Source organism: Penicillium psychrosexuale (genome assembly GCF_028828465.1).
Source record: "Penicillium psychrosexuale strain IBT 29551 chromosome Unknown utg000004l, whole genome shotgun sequence".
NCBI classification, from domain to species: Eukaryota; Fungi; Ascomycota; class Eurotiomycetes; order Eurotiales; family Aspergillaceae; genus Penicillium; species Penicillium psychrosexuale.
The window spans coordinates 3,761,451-3,786,126 of record NW_026643189.1 but is presented as its reverse complement, the minus strand read 5'-3'; the positions used below and the strand labels follow the sequence as shown (position 1 = coordinate 3,786,126).

Below are 24,676 nucleotides of genomic sequence, written 5' to 3'. Positions count from 1 at the left end.
ATCCTTGGATGTAATATGTCATTGACAAGCGTAAGTAAAACTAGCATATAAAAATTCATATAGAAGACATAAGGAACGAAAGGAAACCAAAACCTCCAATATCTCCTCCACCCAAAAAAATTCAGTTGAACTCCTCCCTCACAACTGTACCGTACAAACCTTGCTAAACAAGACTCCAACAAGATCACTCTCGCCCTCAGAAGCCGTCCAACGGCCCCCATCCACAAGCCTCTGTTTCCAAATACTCTGCTCAGACGCAGACAGATCCTCCCAAGCTTGCAGCATCTCCTCCTCAAACTGCTCGGACTCGTCCGCAGACAGAGAAGCAGCAGTCTCAATAATCACACTCTGCTCAGCATCTTGCCCTTCACCGCACCGAACGATGACAGAGATGGACTGCGGCGCGATGGTTTCCAGGTCAGCGGGTGCGGCACCGGCGCGGTGAACGCGGTCCAGGATCTCGCGGAGGGATTCAATCTGCGAGTCTGTGGGGCCGAAGGTCGCCACTGGGATATCGGTATCACTGCCGCTTGCGCGCGGCGCAAGAAGTGTATCGAAATATGTCAGCTTGTCCCGTGGGGGTATGACGTATTCCCGTGCGATGGCTCCGCGGATGCTGTCTGGGAGCCATTCTGTCGCGCCGAGGACAGGCGGGGTACCGCCGCGGATCTCGGCGAAGGCAAGCATTGCTACGCAGATTGCGGATATGGAGAATAGTAGGATGATGATGCTGTATACTAGTTCCCAGATTTCGGCGGGGCCTGGGGTGACGAGGACGTAGCGTGGGGTGCGGGAGGAGGTTGGGAAGGGGGATAGTGGGAATGTGTGTACGACGACTGTGTTGCCCATACTGACGGAGGCGAGCTTTATGTTCTGCGGACCGACGTCTGGGGTTACGGGGTGTGCCGGCGCGATGAAGGTGGAGAAGGTGAGTTTTGTCATTGAGAATGGGTGCACGTCGCGGAGGGTTGTGTAGGGGCGGAAAGTGCTGTAGCCGCGGTTTGGTCCATATTCTAAGGTAAATATAGGGATGGAATTGTCGCTGCCGCTGGCTGCGATAACCGTTTGTTGTTGGCCTTGCGGGTTTGTTCCAAGTTGGCAGATATCGATTCCTAGGCCGATCTTCATTGTTCGAGGGAGCTTGCGACGTCGTAGAATTTTGGACTTGCTCGATTTGGCATTAGGGAGTTGAAGGAGGACGAGCTCGCTACCACCGCGGTTTGGAGCATTTTGGAGGAGAAGCAGGGTTCTAGACGAGAGGAATCGTAGCGCGCGGAACTTGGAACGTGCTGTGCGAGCTCCACTAGCGGGCAGAGGAATAGTATAAATGGAGCGGACCTCGGGGGAGCTGTTAGAGGAGATCTCGCCAACCATGACGTCTGAGCCGGTGGTATATGCCACAAGGAACCGGCCGTGTGCATCATCGGTCTTGCCCAAGTCGTCTTCGAGATTGACAAAGTCCAGGTCCTCGGCCTCTTCATTGCCGCTTAATTGGATGCGACCAATGATATCCTTCTCGCTGGGCGTCTCTGTGACGCGGAAGAACACAATCTCACCGGACGGTGCCATACCCGTTGCAACGGCTCCGATCCGTGTGTGTTTCTCAGTGCCATTTTTCCCCTTCGGCCACGGCGAGAGTCTCGTCACTCGCTGATATGTATCTGAAGAACCTGGTCCGTTCTTCCCTCGGAAGAGTGATGCTTGCGACAAAGCTATAGCCTTGCCGGGAATAACCTCTTCCTTAAACTTGGTGTCCTTTTTCGCCTCATCCTTCTCGCTGTCTTCCGCGCTTTGTGTGGTCTTCCGCGGGGCCTCAAACCGGAATGAGCGAAGATGTTGATTGTTATTCTTTTTCTGTTGCTCCACAGAGCTATTTATACCGGCCAGAGCAACAAGCGAGCCCGCCTCGTCGCTAGCCAGCGGGGCCGCAGCCAGCGAGGTTACCGAGTCTTCATCGCATGATAGGTTCAATTCGACGACTTCAGTGATATCATTTCGATGCGATGTGTCAAGTAGAGACTGTACATAAAATAACGATTAGCATTTGCACGACGAGAGGGAGGATATTCTCGAGGGAACTTGCGATCTTGTTTCCAACTCCACTACGCCCCTCGCCGCCTCCGCCACCGACTAGGAGTCGACCGTTGTTGCGCGGGTCAAAGTCCGCAGCGAAGAGCGGACACGAGAGTGTCAATTTAGCGGAGTATACTGTGGGTGCCATTGTTGTCGACAAAACAGAGTGTAAAGAGGACAGATGGGATGACGGAGGTGCCCCGGATTCTTGGCGCGGTAGCCCGGGAATGCCGCGCGAAAACTATATTGTGAGTTTTATAGATTTACAAAGATAGGACTACTACTCTATTTTAGTTGGTATGGGAAGAAGATGAGACGAAAAAAAAGTAAATAGTATTTTATCATGCACTCTAAGCATTTTAAGCCTCGACTTCTTGGGAAGTGAACTCGGGCAGGCGCTTGCGGATATCCTCCCATGTCTCGTCACCCTCAACAAGTGACTTGACAGCCTGCAGGATATCGTCCTCGCTGGCACGGACCTGCTTGGTGGTATCGCGGTCGCGCAGGGTGAAGGTGTTGTCCTGAACGGACTGGAAATCCACGGTAATACCGAAGGGTGTGCCCAACTCGTCGTTGCGAGAGTAACGCTTGCCGATACTGGCGGAAGAGTCATCGACACGGTTGGAGACACCGGCCTTGCGCAGCTTCGAAGTCAGACGCTGGGTCAGAGGCTTGAAGGAGGCGTGGGTGGAGAGAGGAACCAGCAGGACCTTAGTGGGGGCAACCGCGGGAGGGAAAGAAAGAACCTATAGAGTATCGTTAGTACCAGCGTTCATGTGAAAAGAATGCAAAAGGAAGGCTTACACCACGGGTTTCGTCACCGGCACGGGACCAGTAGGAGTGCTCAATGATACTGTAAAGAATACGTCCAATACCGAAGGACGGCTCGATCACATTGGGGGTGTACTCGCGGACATTCTCAACGCGAGTGCGCTTCTCAATCTTGATCAGATCCTTTTCGATCTCAACCTTGCCAGATCCAACACCCTCAACATCGACCTCAATCTTGCCGTCCTTCTCGAGGTCAAGAGACAGCTTCTCGCGCAGCTCCTGGGACAGAGCCTCAACAGCCGCCTCGACAGTCTTGGCGTCCTTCTTGAATCGAGGGCCAAACTTCTTCTTCTCAAGTTCAATCTGGTACTCCTCGATACGCAGAGGCTCAGCACGGGCCTGGCGCACCACAAGAGGGGCACCGGTCTTCTCCCGGTGGACAGTCAGATCGTAAGCGGAGCGGTCAGCACAACCGACACACTCAATCCAGCCGTAGCTGGTCAGCAACTCGGCATCCCAGCAGTCAGTAGCGTAGTGAGCCATCTCATTAGCCATGTGCTGACGGAAGCGCAGCTTGGTAGGGTCAACACCCAGCTTCAAGAGGAAGGACTGAATGCGGGCCAAGAAATAGCCCAAAGTCTCGTTGTCGACCAGGCCAGTTTCAACAGCCTTGCCGATGGTCATTTTGGTCAGCTTTGTGCTTCCGGACAGCTGCACGTTACGGTCAAGCAAGGTCAGCTCAGTATCCTTGACCTCATCGAAGCGAGCGTGCTTCTTGCCACCCTCTGGGTCGACGTAGTGCTCAATCTCGGCCATGAGGAACTCGCGCACACGCAGGAGACCGGCGCGGGGAGAGATCTCGTTACGGAAGGACTTGCCAATGGAGGCAGAGGCGAACGGCATCGACTGCTGGTTGAACTCCAGGAGCTTGGCGAAGTTCAGGAATTGACCCTGGGCGGTCTCAGGACGCAGGTAACCGGGCATGTTGGCGCTAGGGCCAATAGTGGTCTGGAACATGAGGTTGAAGGAGACTGGAGGCAGCACCTCGCCGCCGGTGACGGGGTTGCGAATGTCGTGCTTCTTGATGAGCTGCTCCAGCTCGGGGCCACCGTAGTTGTCAATTTGTGCGAGGGTCTCCTCGTACTCCTTGACCAGGGCATCATCCAGCTTCTTAGCCTCGGTGCCCTTGGCCTTTCTCTTCTTCTTGGCCTCCTTCTCCTCGTCCACCACAATTTTCTCACCGCGCGCCTGCTTGTCTCCCTTGAGGCGGGCCTCGAGCACCTCCTCAACCAAGTGGTCAGCACGGAAGATCTCGCCAGTCTTAGGGTCCTTGCACATCCAGTCGGCGAACTTGTCCACGTGCCCACTGGTCTTGAGAATCTCGTGGGGGGTGAGCATGGTGGTGTCGACCTCGAGCATGTCCTCCTCGAGCACGAAGTGCTTGCGCCACAAGTCGGTCATGTTGGCGATCAAGGCGGTTCCAGGTGGGCCATAGTCATACAGACCAGATACACCACCGTAAATTTCGAAGGAGGGGGTGTAGAACATGCGACGGCGGAGCATGGAGTCCAGCACCGTGCGGTCGATAGACTGGCCGGTCTTGGTGTTGACGGTGGCCATCTTGACGTTTCGTTTCAAGCTCTTCGGGGGAGGGGTGTAATTCCTGAACTGAGTCCGAATGAAAGACGGAGGGGAAAGAAAAGAGCGGGGTGGAAATCGCAGGCGCGGCAATTGAGTCATCCACTACGCACCAGGGCAACCCTCAGGCACCACCGAGAGGACAAAAGACAAGGAGTATAGAACGAGAGAGAACGACCAATTGGGTCGGTCTTTTTTCTTTTCTTTTTATTTATTTTCCTTCTCAAAAGGAGGTCTCCGGGGTCGAATCGCAGATTATCGCTCCGGGGAAACGATTTTCCGAAATAATTTATTTCTCGACGATCTTGACATTTTCCATTGCCTTCAACAGCAGCACTTTACCCTCTCAACTTTCAAAAATGGGTGTCCCTGGCCGATCTGGACCGCCTCCGGGCGTTATGGGTGATATTAAAACTGCCAACAAGCTGCGCCGGAAGATGAACCATGTCAAGCGCAAGAGAGCTAAAGATGCTGCGCGCCGAGAAGAGCGCTACGCTTTCAAGAAAGAAGAAGCCAAGAACCCCCAGTTGAAGGAAGAACGACTTCGCCGCAACATTCCTCTGACTCTCGAGCGGAAACGTGTCTGGAACGAAGCCGACAACGACACCGAAGAAACTGGTCTGGGATTGAGCATTGACGTTGAGCGCATCAAGCGCGCCAAGAAAGAAGAAGAAGACGAGCTCAATCGGCCATTGGAAGAGGGCGAGGATGACAGCGAGGCTCCGGAATCAGACGCTGAGTCAGTTGACAGTATGCTGGAGTCAGACAACGAAGAAGATGAAGATGAAGATGAGGACGAAGAAAAGGGCGAAGACAAAGATGCCAGCCGCAGCCGGAAGAAGGCCTCTATCCGAACTGCGACGGAGCGTGCCACAAGTCCTACGCAGTCCACACGCAGCACAAACCTCAGCCTCGCTCCCGAAGCATTGGCCGCCAAATTCCCTACACTTTTCACCGAGGGACCCCCACCCACCCCGAAAATCCTTATCACTACCGGCCTCAACTCTACCCTCCACGACCAAGCCGAGACCCTGACCGAGATGTTCCCGAACAGCGTGTATATCCGGCGTAATGCCCACCGGTACTCGCACAAATTCTCAGTCCGTGAGATTTCCAAATTCGCCGCAAACCGTAATTTCACGACAGTTATCGTGTTGAATGAAGACCAGAAGCGACCCTCTGGGCTAACGATGGTGCATTTGCCAGTCGGCCCGACTTTCCACTTCACCATCAGCAACTGGATCGACGGAAAGCGGCTTCCAGGACACGGCCGAGCCACCGAGCACTGGCCCGAGCTGATCCTCAATAACTTCCGTACTCCTCTAGGTCTTCTGACTGCCCATTTGTTCCGCACACTTTTCCCGCCCCAGCCAGATTTCGAAGGCCGACAGGTTGTCACTTTGCATAACCAGCGTGATTACATTTTCGTCCGTCGTCACCGCTACGTCTTCCGTGAGAAGCGTGAGACCGAGAAGGCTGTCGTCGGTGCTGACGGCAAGGAAATGGTGGGTGCTGAGGGTATTCGTACCGGTCTACAGGAACTAGGACCTCGCTTCACCTTGAAGCTGCGTCGTGTTGATAAGGGCATCCAGCGTGCCAGTGGCCAGGAATGGGAATGGAAGGGTGGAATGGAGAAGACGAGAACTCTGTTCCAACTGTAAATGTCTCTTTATGTTGTTATTCGGTTTTGCATGGGGTTCGAGGGAGTTATATCCAAAAGCTTGTCTGGTTTCATTGCAATGGACTAAATTTACTTATAAACCACCATGAACTTTATACTCTGAAGGCCATAAGAGGCCATGCCGGCTCTGGATTGGTTACTTGCACAAATACATTCATTGGTATTCATACCCAACTCCCTAAAGGTACGAAGATGGCCAATAATATTTTGTCACATGACATGGCGTTGCTAACATCTTTGATTCATTCAAGTCGTCTATCCAAGTGACCAACGAGATGCATTCGATGGGTTCGAACATTGACCTACCCACCGTTGCGGAGATTGAGGCATCGACTGATGTCCTCGGTATACGAACCAATTCCATTAAAGTGGTTCGAGTGAGAGAACGCTTCACGGTCAAGATTGGATATGCGATTCCGCCTGTAGAGGCAGAGAACATGAAATTTGTCGCAGCCAACAGCATGGTTTCCGTGCCAAAGGTCTATGCCAACTTCGTCGATGCAGAGAACCGAAAAAGATATATCATTATGGATTTTATCCCTGGGGCCGACTTGCAAAAACTACACCCGTCACTCACCCCAGCCGAGAAGAAGACGGTTAGCAAGCGGATCAAAGAGACCTTCGACGAATTACGAGCAATACCATCACCGGGGTACTTTGGAAACTTGAATGGCATGCCTTACCTCGACGGTGTTTTGGCAACGCCAGATAACAACCCAGTTATTTCTGGGCCATTCACGAATCAAGAACAGATGAGTCAGGGAATATTGAAAAGGCTGGGCCAAACGCAATCACCGCACTACATTCGCTTAGTGCAAGGAATGGTCGACCGAACCCTCGAGGACCATCGAATTGTTTTTACCCATGGAGATCTGCAGCCGAAGAACGTAATGGTGGAGCGAACGGTCAACAATAATGGAGATGCAGACTTCAAAGTGACTCTTATTGACTGGAATTTGTCGGGCTGGTATCCCGAGTTTTGGGATTTCTGCAATTCGACAATACATTGTCAAAGGAAACCAGATTGGGTTGAGCTCATTCCAGACATATTTGATCAGTACCCGTTGGAATATCTCATGATGCAACTTGTCTACTCGATGGTCTTTTACTGATGAACTTCAATTGCATCAATTTAAGTCTTGATCGTCAAAATAGAGTCCGAGGAACTATAAAAACATCCACTGATGGAGATAAGCAATTCCTTATCCCCGAACCCGCAGCCAACCTTGCAAGTCACGAGACGATCTCCTGCAACTGAGCCAATGACAATAGAAAAAAAAAAGAATACTAAACAAAGTATATCATACACAAACACCCACCCTCCCTAGAAATATGGATATCCTCCCCCGGCGCCTCATCTTCATAGCCTCAATAGGCAATCCAAAGCCCTACTACAATACCCGCCACAGCGCCGGGCACCTCCTCCTCGACGCCCTAAAACCCCTCCTCGAAGTCACCCTCCCAAACACAGGCCTCTACCACGAAACATGGCAAAGCCCAACACAAATGAACATAACGGGCCCGAAACTCGTGCGCCGACTAGAACAATGGGCAAGCGAGCGCGCCAGCCGACTTGAACGAATCGCCAGCGTCGCCGCAACGCGTGCCTCCTCGTCTTCGTCTTCACCAACCCCAACCAACCTCCCCGCACAAACCACCTACCCAACAACCCTCATCATCCTCCACGACGAGCTCTCCATCGCCATGGGCAAGGTCCGCATCATACGCGGCGGGCCTGAGGAGTTTAGTCTGCGCGGCCATCGCGGGCTCATCAGTATCTGTGAGACGCTGCGCAAGAAGGGGTTGTATCCCCGCTCGTCGCGCGCGAATAAGACGGACACCGGGCCGTTGGCGGATCTATCCATCTTGCGCGTTGGCATTGGTATTGGTCGTCCGTCGTCACATGATACGGGTGCTCTTTCGGACTATGTGCTTGCGACTGTTACCGATAAGGAGCTTAAGGCTTATCAGGCTGCGGCGATGCCGGTGGTGGGGACTATTCGGGATGAGCTTTTCAGACCTGCAGGGAAGGTCTGATGTGACAATGTGCAGAGTGCTTATGCCCCCTCATGATTGGTTATATGCGCAGCGAAGGCATGGAAGTGAAGAAAGTGATGAAGAGCAATGTCAAAGTTGGCTCGTGGATGTATTAACCATATACATAGAAAACGCCTGGTTGAAAACAGGAGATAGCTGCCGATGTTTTATCGACAAAAGCAAAGAAAAAAAAGACGCCAGTCTGTGGCGCAGATCTCAGCGCAGCAAATGAACATCCGGTATTATGCTAATAGAGTAGTCGATTAAAAGAACAACTCAAACGGTTCCAGCTATGCTCAAATCGCGAATCTCCTGCAACACCTCCTCGACCCGGTTATCCAGATCACCCTTGGCATACTGGTCACGAGTCTCGGCATCGAGATACTGCTGCACCTGCGCCATGCGGGAATAAGCCTCGGCACAGAAGCGCAGCTGGATCTTGACGAGAGCTTCGAAGCTGGGGTCGAGGTAGGGCACACGGAGGTCGATAAGCTGGGGGAGTTCGTTGAAGAGCTGCTCGTTCAGCTGCTCGTAGGCCTGCTTGGCCATCTCGGCTTCGCGCTCGGTCCGCGGCAGTTTGGTGACATCCTTGTCTGGCTTCTCGGCTAGCTTCTTGACCTTGGCGCGCATGGCGTCGTAATCCAGTAGCTTGTGGTTGCGTTTCTTGATGCATTCGTTCACGTCGGGGAAGTAGGCGCAGAATCGGGAGATGGGGTCGAGGACGGTGGTACTGTGGATTTTGTCAGCACCACTCATGTGTGCTCGCTAATGTTAGTGAAAGGATCTCTTACCGGTATGGTCCATCCAGTGCCTTAATGGTCTCGGCATCAAGATCCTCAACGGCTTGCTTGTAGCTCCGGCTCACACCGTCTTTTGTTCCCGCGTCGCCATAGAAGGCATCAATAGTCTCCGCAATGCGCATTTGGGACGCCGTCATGGCTAGGAAAAGTCAGCCTTGAACAAGCAGATCTAACAATCCGCAGAGCAAAGGTCACCCACCTCGTAGTGAATCAAGATACCCCTTTGCCTCCTTCTGCAACCGATTGGCAGCAGTCTCCATAGTCCGGTAACGACTACAACGAGCAACGTCAGTTCCATTCCAGTGGCAGTATAACCATCCACAGATAGCAGCAATGACAACCATACCGTTCCTCGATCTCATAATCGCGATCATTCGTCCTCTCGACATGTCCTATACAACCACCGAGTCAACACACCATTCGCATCCACGTGGGCGCGGCAAGTAAATCGTAGCGCGTAGCGGGTATCTCAATCCGGGATCGCCCTCATCTCGATTCATTGCGGGGTAGAACTCGAACAAAACTCACCCGTCTTCATCATCACCTGTGTCGTCGCACGGTTGACATTTTTCTTGAACCCTATCCATCCACACGGTTAGATTCGCTCACACAGACACCGGTTCATGAGTCCGAGGGTTGTAGGATAAGAGGCGTACCTGCCCAAGACATGGTGGCGGTGTTAGTTCGGAGGATCCGGAGATGAAGATCGGCTTTGAGTTGGGTGTGGGTTATAGGCTGTCAGTGGGTATGAAATAGAAGCAAGTCGTATATGATGGCAGTTGGCTGCAGTCGAGAAGAATCTCCGATGTTGAACTGCAGGGAAAGTCGTGAAGGTCCTGGACCCAATGCCAAGGTAGCCAACTTGGTCTGCCTTACGGATGTGGCTGTGTGTGGCTGAGTGCTTATGATTATGTCATATCGTCCGGATGCGGACACGTCATGTTTGGTAGGGCTGGAGTTCGACGGAGTATCCACCAGCGTTGCAATTCAGGTTCTGCTAGGATCTGTAGTATCTCCGTTTTTTTGCAGAGTATTCACGACTGGTAATACGCCGTATATCGTGCCAAGGTATAAATCGAAATATTGTATAGTTATAGGTAGGTAGTATCGAGTTGTGACATTCCTACTCAGATCGGGTACATATAGCCGCTTACGCTAGTAGGCGAGCATTCAAGAGGGAGATAATAATAAAACCCATTTTAGCATAATTACCCCTTACCCCTTAAACAGCGCCATAGTTAGTGTAAGGCTGGGTCTTGCATCCGCGACAATACGCCTGCATGGCATGTGCATATCGAGGTATTCCTCTTATCCACTTCGTCCACTTCGTCTACGCCGTAATGCTGATGCCTAAGTAACTGAGTTATGTGTTGGTTCTTGGCGGACAGCTGTATGACAATGCCAAGCTCGAACAAAAGCATTTTCCGTCTGCTCGAGATTTTACTCGAAATCCATTTTTTTGGGTTGGTTGCTTGGATTGGGTATCTGGGTGAAGGAAGTCGCATAGTCCGAATCCACCTCTTTAGCTGCATGTGTTGTTTATTACCGAGTTCCGTACGAAGTAACTACTCCGTACAGACCCAAGGTATGTGGATAATTAGAAGTTATAAATGCATGTGTGAATAATCAAAGGTTGGACGGAGTACATAGAAAAAAGTACGGAGTAGTTTCAAGTCTTTCTCTGCCGTCTACCTTGAAAACTTAGAAGTTAGCAGGGAGAGGATATCTATAAAACAAATCCATACTATATCGAGCCAACTGGATCGGTCGTGCTCAATGGTAGAGGCGGTAAACGCGGCCAACTATTCTCGTGTGATTAACTAGTTAGACTGCGCTAGTCTACAATATGACACACTCGATTGCATCAGACCGCTGGGCCTTCTTGTTTCTCGCTAGCGTATGGAGGATGCATGGGTTATTATCGTTGATCGGAAAATACCTCCAGGTTGAATGATATCACTGGTCCTGGTGTGTTGGAAAGATACCGGAGCTAATCTACTGCGCTGTGCGGATCGCCTCGGTGACACTTGTGGACCTTGCATCGGGTCGATAAGGCGCCGATCTTTGAGTTGATGTCATAGGTTTTGGGGGCTGTAGATTATGAAACTCGGAGGTTTAGTAGAGATGCGTTTTAGTTGTAAGAGGGGAAATAGGACCTTGAAACGAACCTGGTATGGGATAATCGATGTGCACCTTGCTACGTAGAAGCAAGTCACATATATGATATAACGGGAATTCAAAATGCCTAAGCCATATATACAAAAAGCGTCGATAATATGTACTAGAAATCGACGTCGAAATGAGACGAAAAGCCAAAGCAAAAAGGTCCAGACGACCTCCAGTATAGGACATCCCACTTGGGTGCCGATTCCTGTTCCTGTTGCTGTTTCAGCAGAGCCTCTGCCTACAATCATATAAACACCAGAACCCAGGACCAACAACCCAGGTGAGAATATACCCATCGCCCGCTAAGGCTGGGCTCGTCATAGTGGTACAAGGGAAACAAAATTCAAATGGGAATTTCCCGCCAACGCCGTAGAAACTCGAAGGTACCTGCCAAAAACCCCGTAACGCGAAAAAAAAAGACCGGAGATGAAACTCCGAAAGACTGTAAAGGAAACCGGATCAAAAGAAAAGGGTCATGATTCTTCGTTGCATTGACGTTGAAGACATGAGGATCCAGACAAAAAGACAAGCTAAAATGTGGATCGATGTAATAGAGGACAGGCTGAAGAGGCTGGAGGGATACACTGTGAATGCGCCGGAGCCAAACAGGATAAAAGAAAAGAAAGGCAAAAAAAACCTTCGTTAGGGGCCTCCTTCTAGTTTAGGAGCATTCAAAGGATTAAAAATCAGTAAGCCTCTCCTTGAATGGGTCTATAATAAATAACCGCCCTGTGATGCAAATGGAGAATAATAGTTTCGGACACATCAAACCTTACGGTGCGGGCCTGTGACCTCGACACCTGACAATTGTCGTGTTGAAACGATCAAAACCCTTCCTCGCCGGCCTTACACAGCTTGATCTGGCGCACCCATTCGGATTTGAGGACCTGTGAGGCATTGATGCGGCGAGAAGGATTGGGATCAAGGATGGAGTAGATCACGTTGCGACAACGAGCCTGAGAATTTATAAGTCTTTGCCCCGCGGCCGCAGGAGGGGGATTAGCTGTTCTTACTCGATGTAACGTCTCAATCGGAGCGTATCCATCCTCATGTTTACGACCGTCAAGGTACCGCTGGTAGAACTCGTCTTCATCCTTGCGTGCCACACGCCAAAGATGCCGCCCGGTGCGCATGGCCATGTAGATCACTCCAGTCGCCCAGAGATCAACCGCTCGGGGATCGAATTCTTTCTCAACGTATTCCTCCGGGGCAATATAGGGGGCGGAGCCGCAGAGTCCGGCGGTCATATGGGCTTCCTTCTCCCAGGCCATACGGAAGCATTCACCATTACCAAAATCGGTGATCTTGAGTGCTCCGTGAGTGGTCAAAAGCAAATTTTCGGGCTTGAGGTCGCGGTGTGCGACACCCATTTCATGCATATACTCGACACCGCGCATCAACTGCTTAAAAAAGCAGTCGGCTTCGGCGACTTCTAATTTGCCGGCAGCAAGGACCAAGGTGTACAGGTCGCCACCAGCGCAGTACTCCATGACTTCACAGTAATCTCCCTTGGCATCTTGCAAGAGGTCCAAAGTGTGAATGACGTTCGGGTGACGAAGGGAAGATGAGATGCAAAATTCCGAAGTCAGACGTTTTTGATACTTCTTGGTCGTTTCTTGCGGCCGGCGGCGGAACTCCTTGACAGCATACAGCTGTTCACATTTGGAATCTTGGGGGTCGACCTTGTGCGAGATGCGCACGATACCGAAAGCACCGCGGCCGACAATCTCCTGGCACTTGCCGTACTTGTCAACCAGAGTAGCGGTGGCGTTCGGGCCACCCTTCTTATCGGCAGCCAGCTTATCGCGCTCCGTCTTGAACTGATCAATCCAAGTCGACATCAGCGACAGCTGTTGCTCATCGGCCTGGTCATCCTTTTTCCGGCTACCACCCATCATATCTCGCAATAGATCGGTGAGCTTCTCTTGCCGTCTAGCACTTCTGAGGTTGTGTACATGGTTGCCGAGAGCTTCCGACACAACCTCAAATCGCTTGTTGACTAAAGCTCCATCTTTTGTCCTTTTCTCATCCATTTTCTTCTTGTCCTTTTCCACGGGCTCGCTCTTGAGCGAGGGATTTCGTGATGGTGTTCGGGAATTTTCTCCTCTTGAGGGAGGTCTAGAAGGCGGTCCGGAGGCGGGTTGAGAGGGTGGTTTCGAGGTCTTGCCGTTGATAGGCTGGATACTTTCCACGCTACTGTCGGATAGTTCACGCGGAACTTCGTTATTCTCTTTACTTGCTGTGTGTTTCGCTGTAGTTGAGAACATGCGAGTGAGGCGAGCGGCCATAGTAGCTTTAGTCGGCTTGCCGGCGGAAGATAATGCCGGAGCAGGGAGAGCGTCCCCGTTTGCGTGGGCAGCCAGATTCATGCCCGCCAGGGCGCGTGCTACCGAAGCATCTCCATCCGGAGGGTCATGCGAATGTTGTGAGGCTGCGGCGGAAGAGACTGCGGAAGGCACAGGTGAAGGGGAAGGTGGAGTCATGTGCGGTGGATCGACAAGTGAAGATTGGAATAATGGGGGGTGGACACAAAAATTCTCCGGCCCCAGGATGGAAGACGAGCTTCTACAGCGCGCACGAAGCTGCGGCAAATCGAAGTTGTCTTAATGGTAAGGATAAAGAGAAGTAAGAGGAGGCGAGGCGAGAGAAAAAAAAAGTAGGTGGCCTAATATGGATGGCCTGAGGCAACAAGGGCAAAAGGTGACGACACAAAGAGACACGGCAAATATTGGAAGTACCACACACCAGAATGATGCCCGCTGGCAACGAGGAGCCCCTAGGGTATATAGACAAGCAATAAAAGAGGAGAGAGAAAAGAAAAATTAAAAAGAAAGGGAAGCAAGTGGGAAATAAGTGGGATAAATTTGGCGATGCTAGAGAACTTGAAATACGACGGGGTTCTTTTTGGTATGGTAATATATTACATAGTTAAACCCATAAAAAATTGTAAAATTCAAATGAAATTGAAATATAAAAAGTGAAATAACTCGACAACTCCAAGAGAAGGGGGAAAATGTGGGCACTGCAACGGTATAGGTTACCCTCGAGGATTATTAATGCTCGCAAATACTTAGTTATGGTCTTGACCTATAGGGCTACATAGTGCATCCTGCATACGGTGACTCCGGCGCTGTGAGACCTAACCGGTAAAGTCGAGACATCTAGAGACATCTAGGCTATAACATATTTCGAGATATATTTTAGTTGCACACACATTCTTTAATAGTGGCGTACATTTTCATAGAGGAAAGGATTCCCGAGGTCCGTTCCGAGGCTTTAGTACTGATTTCTTTTGGTGAGAGATTTAATGGTAATGAAACCGCGAAGTAATCCAAAGTAATTAAAGTAATTAGTATAATAAAGTCGAGTAACGAAAGTACAGGTTTTTTTTTTCAAGACTGGAACTGGGTCTCTGCCGCGTTGAGAAGCTTGATACATGTATATTATTTTCTCTTTACTGGTATTAATGACGTTGGGTAAGGTGACGTCCTCCTGTATATGTGCACTCATTCGCTATTCAACGAACACTGCTATCGCTACTACAATTTACAACGTTGGAAATACAGAGGGGAAGTAGCTTTGATAGTTCCGCCACCACATCAAAGGACTGAGGCTGTGCAGTCTGCACAACGAAGCCCAGTCATGATTCGATCAGGCCCCGCACCAAGCCGACACGCTGGGTGCACTTGTGGCGGTTGTGGTTATCCTGTGGACTTCCGATGTATGTTGTATGAGGTATCCATTTAGATCCATTCATCCGATCTAATTGGGGGGGCAACTGTTGATCTATTAGCCGGAGCATACAATGGGAATATTTTAGACGTGCTTTCTTACTCTATATGGTAGGTGGGGGATTATCATTTGAAAAGTGTACTTAGGGCATATGTTGTGGAAGACTATCCTCTTACTTGACGATGTACTACAATATAAATTCACACTGTATGTAAACCAAATCCAGGTAACCCCAGTTCTCAAAGGACACTGTCCTCGTTGGCTGTAAATCCTAAATCCCCTGTCAACCAATTGTCAGATCCCTCCGTTTATACCCGTGCTCACTCGCTTCTTTCATTGTCCAGCTGGTCAACTCGATCATTCCGAAAGCAAAACACCCCATTTCTGGACCCTGCTTCCTGCCAGTAATTGCTACGCGATCGCTGCTACGTAATAATAATAGTCGGTCAATCATGCACTCCTCTTCATCGGGGCGAGGAAACCGCGTGGGTCTCTGTGCGATGGAGACCCCCCGCAGCGATGTACAATGTACATAATGCTCTAGTACGTTATAGGGGAATACAATAGAGGCTAAAGTAGCTTTCCGCTGTCTAGCGTCATTCGGACAGATGATGGCATTTGGGATGGGCCTCGGGGTGGTACAGGTTGACCAATGTCCATGTTCGACTGTTTCAATTTGAAACGAATAGAATACAATATATCGCCTTTCTTAGCCCTATCACTTCTGCACGGGAATATGTCCAGCCTTATTACTTTGGAATGTGGAATGCGGAATGTTCACCGTCTCTTCGGATCACTGGTGTGTCCGTGTGGGGGCAATTCTTGACAGTGTCTTGGATTTCCATACTAGCATGAGCTTCGCACTGAACTCGGGCTTTGTTTCGGAGCTAGTACGGGGTGGTAACTAGCGGTATACTCAATAATGTTATTCAATGGCTCATTTTACCCCGGATTACTGGCGATTTCCGAATAAGCCCCTTAGTGCTGACCTCGGCACGGGACACAGGAAGAAGAATCGAGTCAGACGTTCTGCTGCAGAGGAGCAATAAAGTGAAAATGACCGTTTCAATCTCATACGTAACGAAAAAAACAGCATTTCCACTTTCTCACACAAGCTTCCGTATCCAGCACTAACCACTACGAGGCATTTTCACCCAATCACAGCCCTAAAAACCCATCTCAATTTCCCACAGCACAAAGTTACTAGTTATGCACCATTGTAGACGTACAACGGACAATATACAGTACTAAGCCTTCTATATCAATGTTATATGCAGCTACAGATGTACTTCTATAAACAAGCCTTTTACCACTACGCCCTCTTTCCATTTCAATACCACAAATCCAAAGTGGATGACTATTTATTCCATGATGCTCTTGCTTTGATCTCTTTTAGGGTTTTCCCCTCACCTCACAGAGTATTCCCTTGGTTAGATGTTGGTCCCAATATCGAGAACAAAGGGCAAGCCGAGCAAGATGAATTCAACAAATCATAAGATTCAAGTCCACCACGGGTTGGACATATTTCTATCATTCATAGAAATCGTTCTTTCATATTGAAAATTACTCCCAAGTACGGTACTTTGCCCGATAGCCATGTCTCTGAAGTCCATTCACTTTTGATAACCAGCTAACAGAATTGAATTCAGACGAAGTTCAACTCAGCCTTATTATTACCTAGCCTTGGACAGCTATCCTGATGTATGAGGTCACATACAATCCCGGTGTCGCCGAGATATCCGAGCAGCTTACCAGGGACAGAGAGCTTACCCTGAATTATTCGAAGGCAAAAATGGGCAATACAATGGGCCTCTCTTCACGGGATAGGCTAGAGCAGCGTCTTACCGCACTGGAAGGACATTTTCTCTATTTCCGTCGGCCAATCCTTGATGAGTGGTCAGGTAATCCGAGAAGTCCGAGTGAAGTCCAGGAGAGAAATACCGTAGCACACGGTAATATCACTATGGACGTCCGAGCTATCGCGGATATGATTCAAGAAGACCCATTCAGAGCCCAGAAATGGGAAGCATCGTTTGCACATTTCTACGATATTACATACATTGAGGCTAAAGACAACGCCTCTCTACACCAAAAGTCCCCGCCTTCGGCGATTGTTCAATCTAAATGCGGATGTTCAATCTTTACGCCGGTTTACTCAACCTCGAAATAGCAACTACCAGAGTGTACTTGCTAGTATCTGCAAGCATTGGATTTCAAAATGGAAAGCGGACAACTCCATTGAGCCTCCGGACGCTATCATGGAATACCTGAATGACATCGACGCAAAAACCTTTGAGATGGCTGGCTATCAATAGATTGACGGGAGGGCTTATCATTACCGGGTCGTATGGCGTCGCCGGAGACTGCAACGCTGCTACTTGCAAAAGGTGTCAGATGATATGCCATTATGAACCTGACACAATAGATACAAACTTCATTGCTAGGATTTAGCGCTCAAATTCATATGAAGTGCTAGTCATCCGCTTGCTGTCCTCTACCGCATCCTCCTGTTTTCGCGTCCGGTTACATTACTATAGCGCCCAACACTAAATCGCTCACCAGAAACGAACCCGTAGTCGAGACGCCCAAGAGGATCAAAAGGGTGCGTATCATTAGGGTTATATGCGATGAAAGCGAAATCCAAAGGCCTCTGCCGTGACCCCTGGTCTACACCGATGCAAGCCATAATCCGCTATACAATCTCTGGGTTCCTATTACACACATTATGATAGCGGCAGAGGCCTCCTACAGCACACAAAGTCTCTCTGTGCCAAGGGTATCCAGGGTCCGCTGATTCAGTTCAAACCGCTATTCTGCATGCGTATACGAACCTTTGAACGCGGTCGATCCTAAACAAAAGAGAACCAACTTACGTCGCGGCATACGTGGATGGCAGATACTTGGCAAAGCGAAGATCCCGAGGATCACATCTATCCGATAAAACCCCTGTTCATTCGGGGGGTCCGCGTCCACGGGTCGGTTCACATGTTGAGCTAAATGCGAAGAAAAACAACCACAAAGCCACCCAACACCGGCCGCAACGCAAATTCCGATTCAAGCCGGTGCATGCTTGACCGCCAGTCTGTGGTTGCAGGAAAGACACACACCCAGCCTCGAACCTATAGGATCGGTCGGCTTTGCACCGCGACACCTCACCTATCTCGCGTTGCTGAATGGTCAAAGCTCGAGATAAGCTGTTGGCATTATACTGTTTTCATCCTGCGTGTGTGCATGCATGTGGCCTATGGGTATGCACTAGTAACTGCATACTTACAATTCTTATGTATGCGCTAGGCTACGCTACGGAGCAGCAGAGCTCGGGTGAAAGGGGCGGAGCTTGTCTTTGTGTTTGCAGCTCTTATCCCGCTGTGGATGTACGTTGTGCTAAACCTGTCTGTGTGGACGTCTGTGCTTTGGCCAAGTCATGCAGGATGCAGGATGTGGACGATCTGGCCTGGAGCTGGGAGCTGTCTGTGGGTATCTGGGTTTTCTTTTCCGTTGCGATATGCAATGAGCTTTGCTTTTTCTTTGCGCGGTGGGTGGAAAAAGCAATTGCGAGATCCAATTATTGTCGTATGATCTATCTTCGAACTTGATTCTCGAGGCTGCACCTATCGGCTGGTCAGCTCCTCCATGCCGAAGCAGACGCACGAGCCACGTTGGGCCGGTTGGGAAAGCTGACTCTTGGCGGTGCTGCTTGGCTATAGCTGTTCGGATTAAGAGTAGCTTAGCGCTCTAGACCCGGATCTAATTCGGACTTTTTTCATGGCGTCGTTGTGGCTGCGGGATTTCTTTGATTTATACGATCTATACCCCGGGTTTATTATAAACAGGCATTTTAATGACCGGAAACTTGTAGTGAGACAATTCACATGGATATTGCGTTATATCAGCAGTAATCGATTCTTCCGACTGTCCCCGAACATCAGTAACAAATAGCTCTGTTCAGCGTTCCTAGTTCATAGCACTTGATATGCGAAGCCGAGCTATCTGCGGGCCGCCCCCGGGCCAACTCCGCACCGTCATTTCCCCAGCGTACAGCGTACAGCGTACTAGCGGCGCTGGAGATGCCACGTGGGAAGGAAACCGGTCTCATTGAATGGCAGTCACACATGAAAAAGCGGTATGAATAACCCTGTCGTGCTTGGCTTCGGTGCTGTGTTCCGGTAATCTCATTTCTCGTCAATGTGCTGTTGCATGCAGGTGCCCGTAGCACAGTATCCTTGACAACGGGCGAGTCCGCTGCGGTGTGTGCCAGCTATGCCGCTCTCACGCCTTCGAGATACCGGATTCGTATATGCTAGCCTCGAAAGTCCCAGCGGTGAGATCCTGTCGCTTTCTCTTCCTTCACTTAGACTTTCTCGCGCGAACTGGCCCCCAGATTCCATGAGGCATGCGCAGTTCGATATCATGACAGAACTCGAGTCTGCTACCAGATCAGAACACACAAGTCAACAACAAAGGCAGCATGCCAGAACTAAAATGTACGTACCACAAACTGCTCCAATGATTCCTCGAATAACTCGTTGTTCACGCCCACACCGCCGGGATGCTCGGTCGGAGAAAGAGGATTCTTAACCACTAAACAGACCGAAATATGTCAGCACTATCCAAACCTGCCAAACGAGATCCATAAATCACACGAACCGTATTCCACAAACAGATTGATATAGATCTGTTGCAGCGCGATGCGCATGCTAGGACTCTTGAGGTCCGTCAGCATGACAAACTTGGTATTCGTCGGTGTCTCGTAGTAGTGAAGCTTGTATTGGCTGGTGGTAAATGACACAAAGCTAGTTGCGGTTAGCATCGGGTTCGTCCGTCCGTCTAAAAGCCAGCACCCGGCTGGCTTGCTTCAGGGGCAGTCTTACTTGTCTTCTTCACCCCCTAGCTTGCGCACCATATTCCGCAACGAGAATACCGTGCCGAAAACCAGCTTCGAATCATCGTCTGTCGAGCGCACTGTCTGGCCGAGACCGGTCGGTGGTGCGTCGGTGACTGTGTTAGACCGGGACTTCCCCACGATGGAGGTCGGGCGTGGAAGCCAGCGACGCTTGTAGATGCATTCCGCTGGATCGCAGTTAGTATATAAAGATGAATCCATTATATAAAGCGTGTTTACCATGCCGATCAAAGATGTAGAACGAGTAGACGACCATTGTGTATAGCGTGACCTGAAACAAGTTGTTGTTGATGTTCGAGGGAGTTCCAACGCTGACAGGCGGTGAAATCCCCTATCGATAACAAAAGCCCATATCAAAAAGGAGCAGCCTAGGATTTCTTCGGCGTTTGCGATTCGACCGGGATTTTCTCTAATTTTCTCTAATTTGACTTCCGTACATAGGGCTTAGTATCATTTATTCTATTCGCTTCTGTCTAATCCCCACAAAGAGGGCCTCGTAAGGCTGACCATCCGCTTCCACGTCGAAACCCCCGCTCGAACTTCCTCATTACCCCACACGTCTCCTACCAGTGCTTGACGATAAGTGTATTTCAATGGATGAAAATCAGGCAATGGCAACCCCTATGTCGGATGTCTCCGCAGAGCCCTCTACCAACTCACTGGAGGGGGTGAACGATGCGCGCCCCCAAGCGAGCAGAGTTGGGTGAGTTTCGCTATGAAACAACAGCGGAAGATTGATTTTCACTGACGCCCTTCTGCAACTAGGTCTTCTGCATCCTATGATAGTACTGGGAGGCACCGACGACGAAACCCAAGAGCAAGGCGTCCGGTGAAGGTCAGTCTCTCAATGCCGTTATGACAGCTTCGGACAACTGATACCGCGGACTAGGAAACACTGGACGCCCGCTCCGAGTATTACACGAGCCAAGACGACGGTACTGCGGAACATCGCATCAACCAATATGTGATCAAACAGGAGATCGGACGTGGATCGTTTGGGGCTGTCCATCTGGCTGCAGATCAGTTTGGCAATGAATATGTATGAGCACGAACCTGCGGGATATGATGGGAAGTGGACATGCTAACTGTGAGATGAACTATCTGTGAATTTAGGCAGTCAAAGAATTCTCCAAGTCTAGACTAAGGAAACGTGCGCAGTCGCATCTGTTGCGAAGACCGCGAGGTCCGATTCGGCCAGGAACGGAGTTCAACTCACCATTACATCGACATCCTTCCGGTGACGATAAAGAGCTCGAAGAGAATCCTTTATATCTGATCAAGGAGGAAATCGCAATCATGAAGAAACTGCACCACAACAATCTGGTGTCATTAATCGAAGTCTTGGACGATCCGACAGAGGACTCGTTGTATATGGTGATGGAAATGTGCAAGAAGGGTGTCGTCATGAAGGTCGGGCTGGAAGAGAGAGCAGACCCATACGATGACGAGCAATGTCGATGTTGGTTCCGTGATCTGATCTTGGGAATCGAGTATCTGCATTCGCAGGGCATTGTCCATCGAGATATAAAACCGGACAACTGTCTGGTTACCAACGACGATATGCTGAAAGTGGTCGACTTTGGTGTATCGGAGATGTTTGAAAAAGATTCAAACATGTTCACTGGCAAGTCAGCTGGGTCACCAGCATTCCTCCCACCAGAGCTGTGCGTGGTCAAACATGGCGATGTATCCGGACGGGCGACGGATATCTGGTCTATGGGAGTAACGCTATATTGTCTGCGATATGGAAAGCTGCCATTTGAGAAGCAGAGCATCTTCGAGCTATATGATAGTATCAGGGGAGATCCCGTGGACTATGAAGAAGAATCAGATGAAGTATTCAAAGATCTGATGCAACGGGTTCTCGAGAAAGATCCAGAGAAACGGATCGACATGTTTGGTTTACGAGTGAGTCAATCGCAATTACACTGCTTGCCCATGCTGACCAGATTCAACAGGAACATCCCTGGGTAACGAAGGATGGGACGGATCCTTTGCTGTCATTTGAAGAGAACACATCGCAACCCGTCGAGCCGCCGACAGAGGAGGAAATGAACTCGGCTATTACAACAAACATGGGAAATCTTATGACCGTGGTAAGTTACATTCCTCGTTCGATAGTATATCCATTAACAAGGCCCAGGTGAAAGCGGTCAAAAGATTCAAGCGACTAACAGATCCCGGCAAACCACAATCCCCCATTGAAAGTACGTTCGGTAAGAGCATTCTAGGCGGCGATCACGATGCCTATTTTGTCGAGCCACCAATGGAAATGGACCCAGACGAACCCTTCCCGGCTGTGGGAGCGGCTCCACAAACACATGATGGCCATGACTTAAGTGCAGGTGTACGCAAAACCTTCGGCCGGCGACCTTTTGCCGGACTCCGAGACGATTCCGGAGGTTTCGGGTCTAGCGATTCGGCCAGTTTTTCATCCCGGCCGGAGTACAGCCCGAACAGCAGCAAAAGACCCAGCGGCGTGTTCGAGCCCGAGCGTAAAGACTCCGGCTCGATCCGCAGCTGGGGATCGGCTCAACCGGATATCGGTCACGAAGCCCTGCCCCACTCTCAATCGGGATCACCCTATATCCCTCTTTCGCGAGCAAGCTCGGGTAGAACTAAGCGCAGCTTAGAGGGGACGAGAGGGCATGCCCGTGATCCACTTGAGGAGGAGTTTCCCTACCTCTTCATTGGACCATCTACATACACCGGCTCCTCGCAGCCGGAAGCGGTTGGTACGGAAATTAGTGGCGATCCGGGGTCCATTCTCCAAGCGTCGGAACATTCGATGGATCATTCTGACCAGATGGAGGACGATGAGCCGGTACAATTCGTCAGCGAATCTCCCGGCGCTGCAGATTTCAATATCTACGAAACAGCGTACAGGAAGGAACTAGACCGCATAAAGCACAACCTGAAAGACCGCGATACCGGTCCGAAGGTGTACCTGACTCGCGTCATTGAGAAAAACAGCGACGAAGTGGTGAAACTTGCCAAAGAGAAGGAGTTGGATCTTCAAACTGGGAACGAGTTTACTCCTTTTTCTCTGCCGAGAACATCCCTAGGCTTCGGGCATGCCGTTAACGCGGTGCGCTCGCAGATGTTGCAGAAAAGACAGGCCGGGGAGTTGGAGGAGCAGGGTGGGGAGGGAAGTAAAGATAGAGATTCCTCGCAGAACCGCGAGCTTCACCCTCATCCTCCGAAACGTCTGTCCGTCTCATCCCAAGCTCTACCTAAGCCCGAGTCGTCTTCGCTAGAGGCGACAGGTGTGTCGTCTACGGAGGGGAAAGATTCCAAGGCCCAGCTGCGGCGGATTCTTGATCGAGTTCGTGGGAAGTCTGATGGTGCAGAGTGATAGGAGGTGTTGTTTGGATAGAATTGTGTGAAGCTTGGGTTCTTTGTATAGAGATAGCGTTATATTCAAGGCATATGCACTGCCTTTAGCATACACATGGCAAACATTTTTAAAGAGAGCATTTTCGTGAATCCTTATTGGAATGCTTGTGATAGCGGTGACCATGGCGGGCACCATCACGAAGTATGGCCTGTGAAACTCCATAAAATACAGAAAACGCGTTTCTAGACTCCAAGGCCCCGATAAAAAAATAAAAAAGTCATCGCCAGGAGGCGATCCGGCAACTTGAGATCAAACGGCACTCAAGCTGAGGATGGATGGACGGGGATCCATAGTGGCATTGCGCCAACGTCGCCAACGACACCGCTAGGCCAGATGTCCGTCCATCCATTCGTACATAGTGTGTGGTTCAATTTAGCATACGTAGTGAACTGATACACTGTCTGAGTCTGAGAGTTAGTTCAAGTACCTCTTTCCATTATACGAGCACCTGCATATCTTTCTCTCAATTCTTTCAATCGGGACTCTGATAGACTACAAACCGTTAGATATACGATGGTGTGAAGATCTATATTCGAAATTCATTATACATTAGCAAAAACTATGTCTAACTTGCAATACAATACAGACTCAAGAACGAGAACAGAGAGACATATGTGTGATATTAAATACTCTGAATTCATTATAAACTAGGACAAAGAGTGTAAGACATCATCCTATAAGGAGAGTCGAGATAGAAGGGAATAAACAAAAAAGCCAACAGCCAAATTCAAAACAGGGAACCAAAACATCATCAATATCAAAAGTAGAAGTAGTAGGATAAAATACAGGGTAAACATGCCTTGAGCAAGAAAATTGAAAGGCTCAAAGAACCACCATCGCCATGTAGTAGCAATAGACATAATGCATCATCATCATCATCATCAAATGCATAGCACGCTAGACATTGGGCTGGGCTGGAGGGAGAAAGAAAAAGCAGAAAGCAGAAAGCAGAAGGTATAATGTCAGATAGAAGAAAAATAGAAGGTATGACATCGAGATAGAAAATAAAAAGAAAGATGCGAGGCATGGAGGGCATCAATTGGCGTAAACGTCTTGTCTTGTCTTGGGTCGTGGGGCTTGGGGTAGGCTTCACAATTGAGAATGTGTGCCTAGGAGACGAATGGAAAGCGGGAGTAGAAGGAAAGCAGTGGAAGTCTCGCTTGCTTGAACTAGGGACGCAATGGCGTGAAGATTCAATCATAGGAAATCGAGTATCAATAATATGAAAGCATTATCCTCATCGAACGTGGGGAACTCGTGGACGCATCAATAGATGTATGAAGGTCACTGTCAAGGAGAGAAGGAAAAGAGAAGTATTTCCCTCGATATATTTGACCTTAGGTAGATTGTACCTAGATTGGCAGACACATGGGCAAAATGAGAGGGTGTTGAATTGTCGAAGAGGAAAAGTCGGAAATGTTGAAAGGGGTCGCTTGAAGAGCTTGGAGAAAAACCGCGCACAATAAACACAACACGAG

General features: G+C 49.8%; 10 protein-coding genes across 10 annotated transcripts; 5 read left to right on the top strand and 5 right to left on the bottom strand.

Annotated features, from left to right (window-relative positions):
- Positions 1-138: 138 nt before the first annotated feature.
- Positions 139-2,221, bottom strand: N7518_007302 (uncharacterized protein; the record flags this gene model as incomplete). Its single annotated transcript, XM_057188229.1, has 2 exons — positions 139-2,019; positions 2,132-2,221. 2 exons carry the CDS (start codon positions 2,219-2,221, stop codon positions 139-141), a joined length of 1,971 nt encoding a protein of 656 aa, XP_057039932.1.
- A 211-nt stretch (positions 2,222-2,432) lies between these two features.
- On the bottom strand, positions 2,433-4,464 carry N7518_007301 (glycine--tRNA ligase; the record flags this gene model as incomplete). Its single annotated transcript, XM_057188228.1, has 2 exons — positions 2,433-2,819; positions 2,878-4,464. The coding sequence occupies 2 exons, from the start codon at positions 4,462-4,464 to the stop codon at positions 2,433-2,435; spliced, it is 1,974 nt and encodes a 657-aa protein (XP_057039931.1).
- Positions 4,465-4,841: 377 nt separating this feature from the next.
- On the top strand, positions 4,842-6,143 carry N7518_007300 (rRNA-binding ribosome biosynthesis protein RPF1; the record flags this gene model as incomplete). Its single annotated transcript, XM_057188227.1, has 1 exon — positions 4,842-6,143. The coding sequence occupies one exon, from the start codon at positions 4,842-4,844 to the stop codon at positions 6,141-6,143; it is 1,302 nt and encodes a 433-aa protein (XP_057039930.1).
- Positions 6,144-6,447: 304 nt separating this feature from the next.
- Positions 6,448-7,275, top strand: N7518_007299 (uncharacterized protein; the record flags this gene model as incomplete). The annotated part of the gene is made up of 1 exon (XM_057188226.1): positions 6,448-7,275. The coding sequence occupies one exon, from the start codon at positions 6,448-6,450 to the stop codon at positions 7,273-7,275; it is 828 nt and encodes a 275-aa protein (XP_057039929.1).
- Positions 7,276-7,495: 220 nt separating this feature from the next.
- N7518_007298 (uncharacterized protein) lies at positions 7,496-8,200 on the top strand (the record flags this gene model as incomplete). Its single annotated transcript, XM_057188225.1, has 1 exon — positions 7,496-8,200. One exon carries the CDS (start codon positions 7,496-7,498, stop codon positions 8,198-8,200), a length of 705 nt encoding a protein of 234 aa, XP_057039928.1.
- A 276-nt stretch (positions 8,201-8,476) lies between these two features.
- On the bottom strand, positions 8,477-9,669 carry N7518_007297 (amphiphysin-like protein RVS161; the record flags this gene model as incomplete). Its single annotated transcript, XM_057188224.1, has 6 exons — positions 8,477-8,930; positions 8,992-9,139; positions 9,200-9,273; positions 9,347-9,392; positions 9,529-9,579; positions 9,657-9,669. The coding sequence occupies 6 exons, from the start codon at positions 9,667-9,669 to the stop codon at positions 8,477-8,479; spliced, it is 786 nt and encodes a 261-aa protein (XP_057039927.1).
- A 2,321-nt stretch (positions 9,670-11,990) lies between these two features.
- N7518_007296 (serine/threonine protein kinase SAT4) lies at positions 11,991-13,649 on the bottom strand (the record flags this gene model as incomplete). The annotated part of the gene is made up of 1 exon (XM_057188223.1): positions 11,991-13,649. The coding sequence occupies one exon, from the start codon at positions 13,647-13,649 to the stop codon at positions 11,991-11,993; it is 1,659 nt and encodes a 552-aa protein (XP_057039926.1).
- Positions 13,650-16,597: 2,948 nt separating this feature from the next.
- Positions 16,598-17,068, top strand: N7518_007295 (uncharacterized protein; the record flags this gene model as incomplete). Its single annotated transcript, XM_057188222.1, has 1 exon — positions 16,598-17,068. One exon carries the CDS (start codon positions 16,598-16,600, stop codon positions 17,066-17,068), a length of 471 nt encoding a protein of 156 aa, XP_057039925.1.
- A 2,238-nt stretch (positions 17,069-19,306) lies between these two features.
- Positions 19,307-20,057, bottom strand: N7518_007294 (TRAPP subunit BET5; the record flags this gene model as incomplete). The annotated part of the gene is made up of 5 exons (XM_057188221.1): positions 19,307-19,324; positions 19,391-19,479; positions 19,546-19,691; positions 19,770-19,968; positions 20,021-20,057. 5 exons carry the CDS (start codon positions 20,055-20,057, stop codon positions 19,307-19,309), a joined length of 489 nt encoding a protein of 162 aa, XP_057039924.1.
- Positions 20,058-20,394: 337 nt separating this feature from the next.
- Positions 20,395-23,156, top strand: N7518_007293 (serine/threonine-protein kinase; the record flags this gene model as incomplete). The annotated part of the gene is made up of 6 exons (XM_057188220.1): positions 20,395-20,504; positions 20,567-20,636; positions 20,691-20,840; positions 20,915-21,709; positions 21,760-21,897; positions 21,945-23,156. The coding sequence occupies 6 exons, from the start codon at positions 20,395-20,397 to the stop codon at positions 23,154-23,156; spliced, it is 2,475 nt and encodes an 824-aa protein (XP_057039923.1).
- Positions 23,157-24,676: the final 1,520 nt, after the last annotated feature.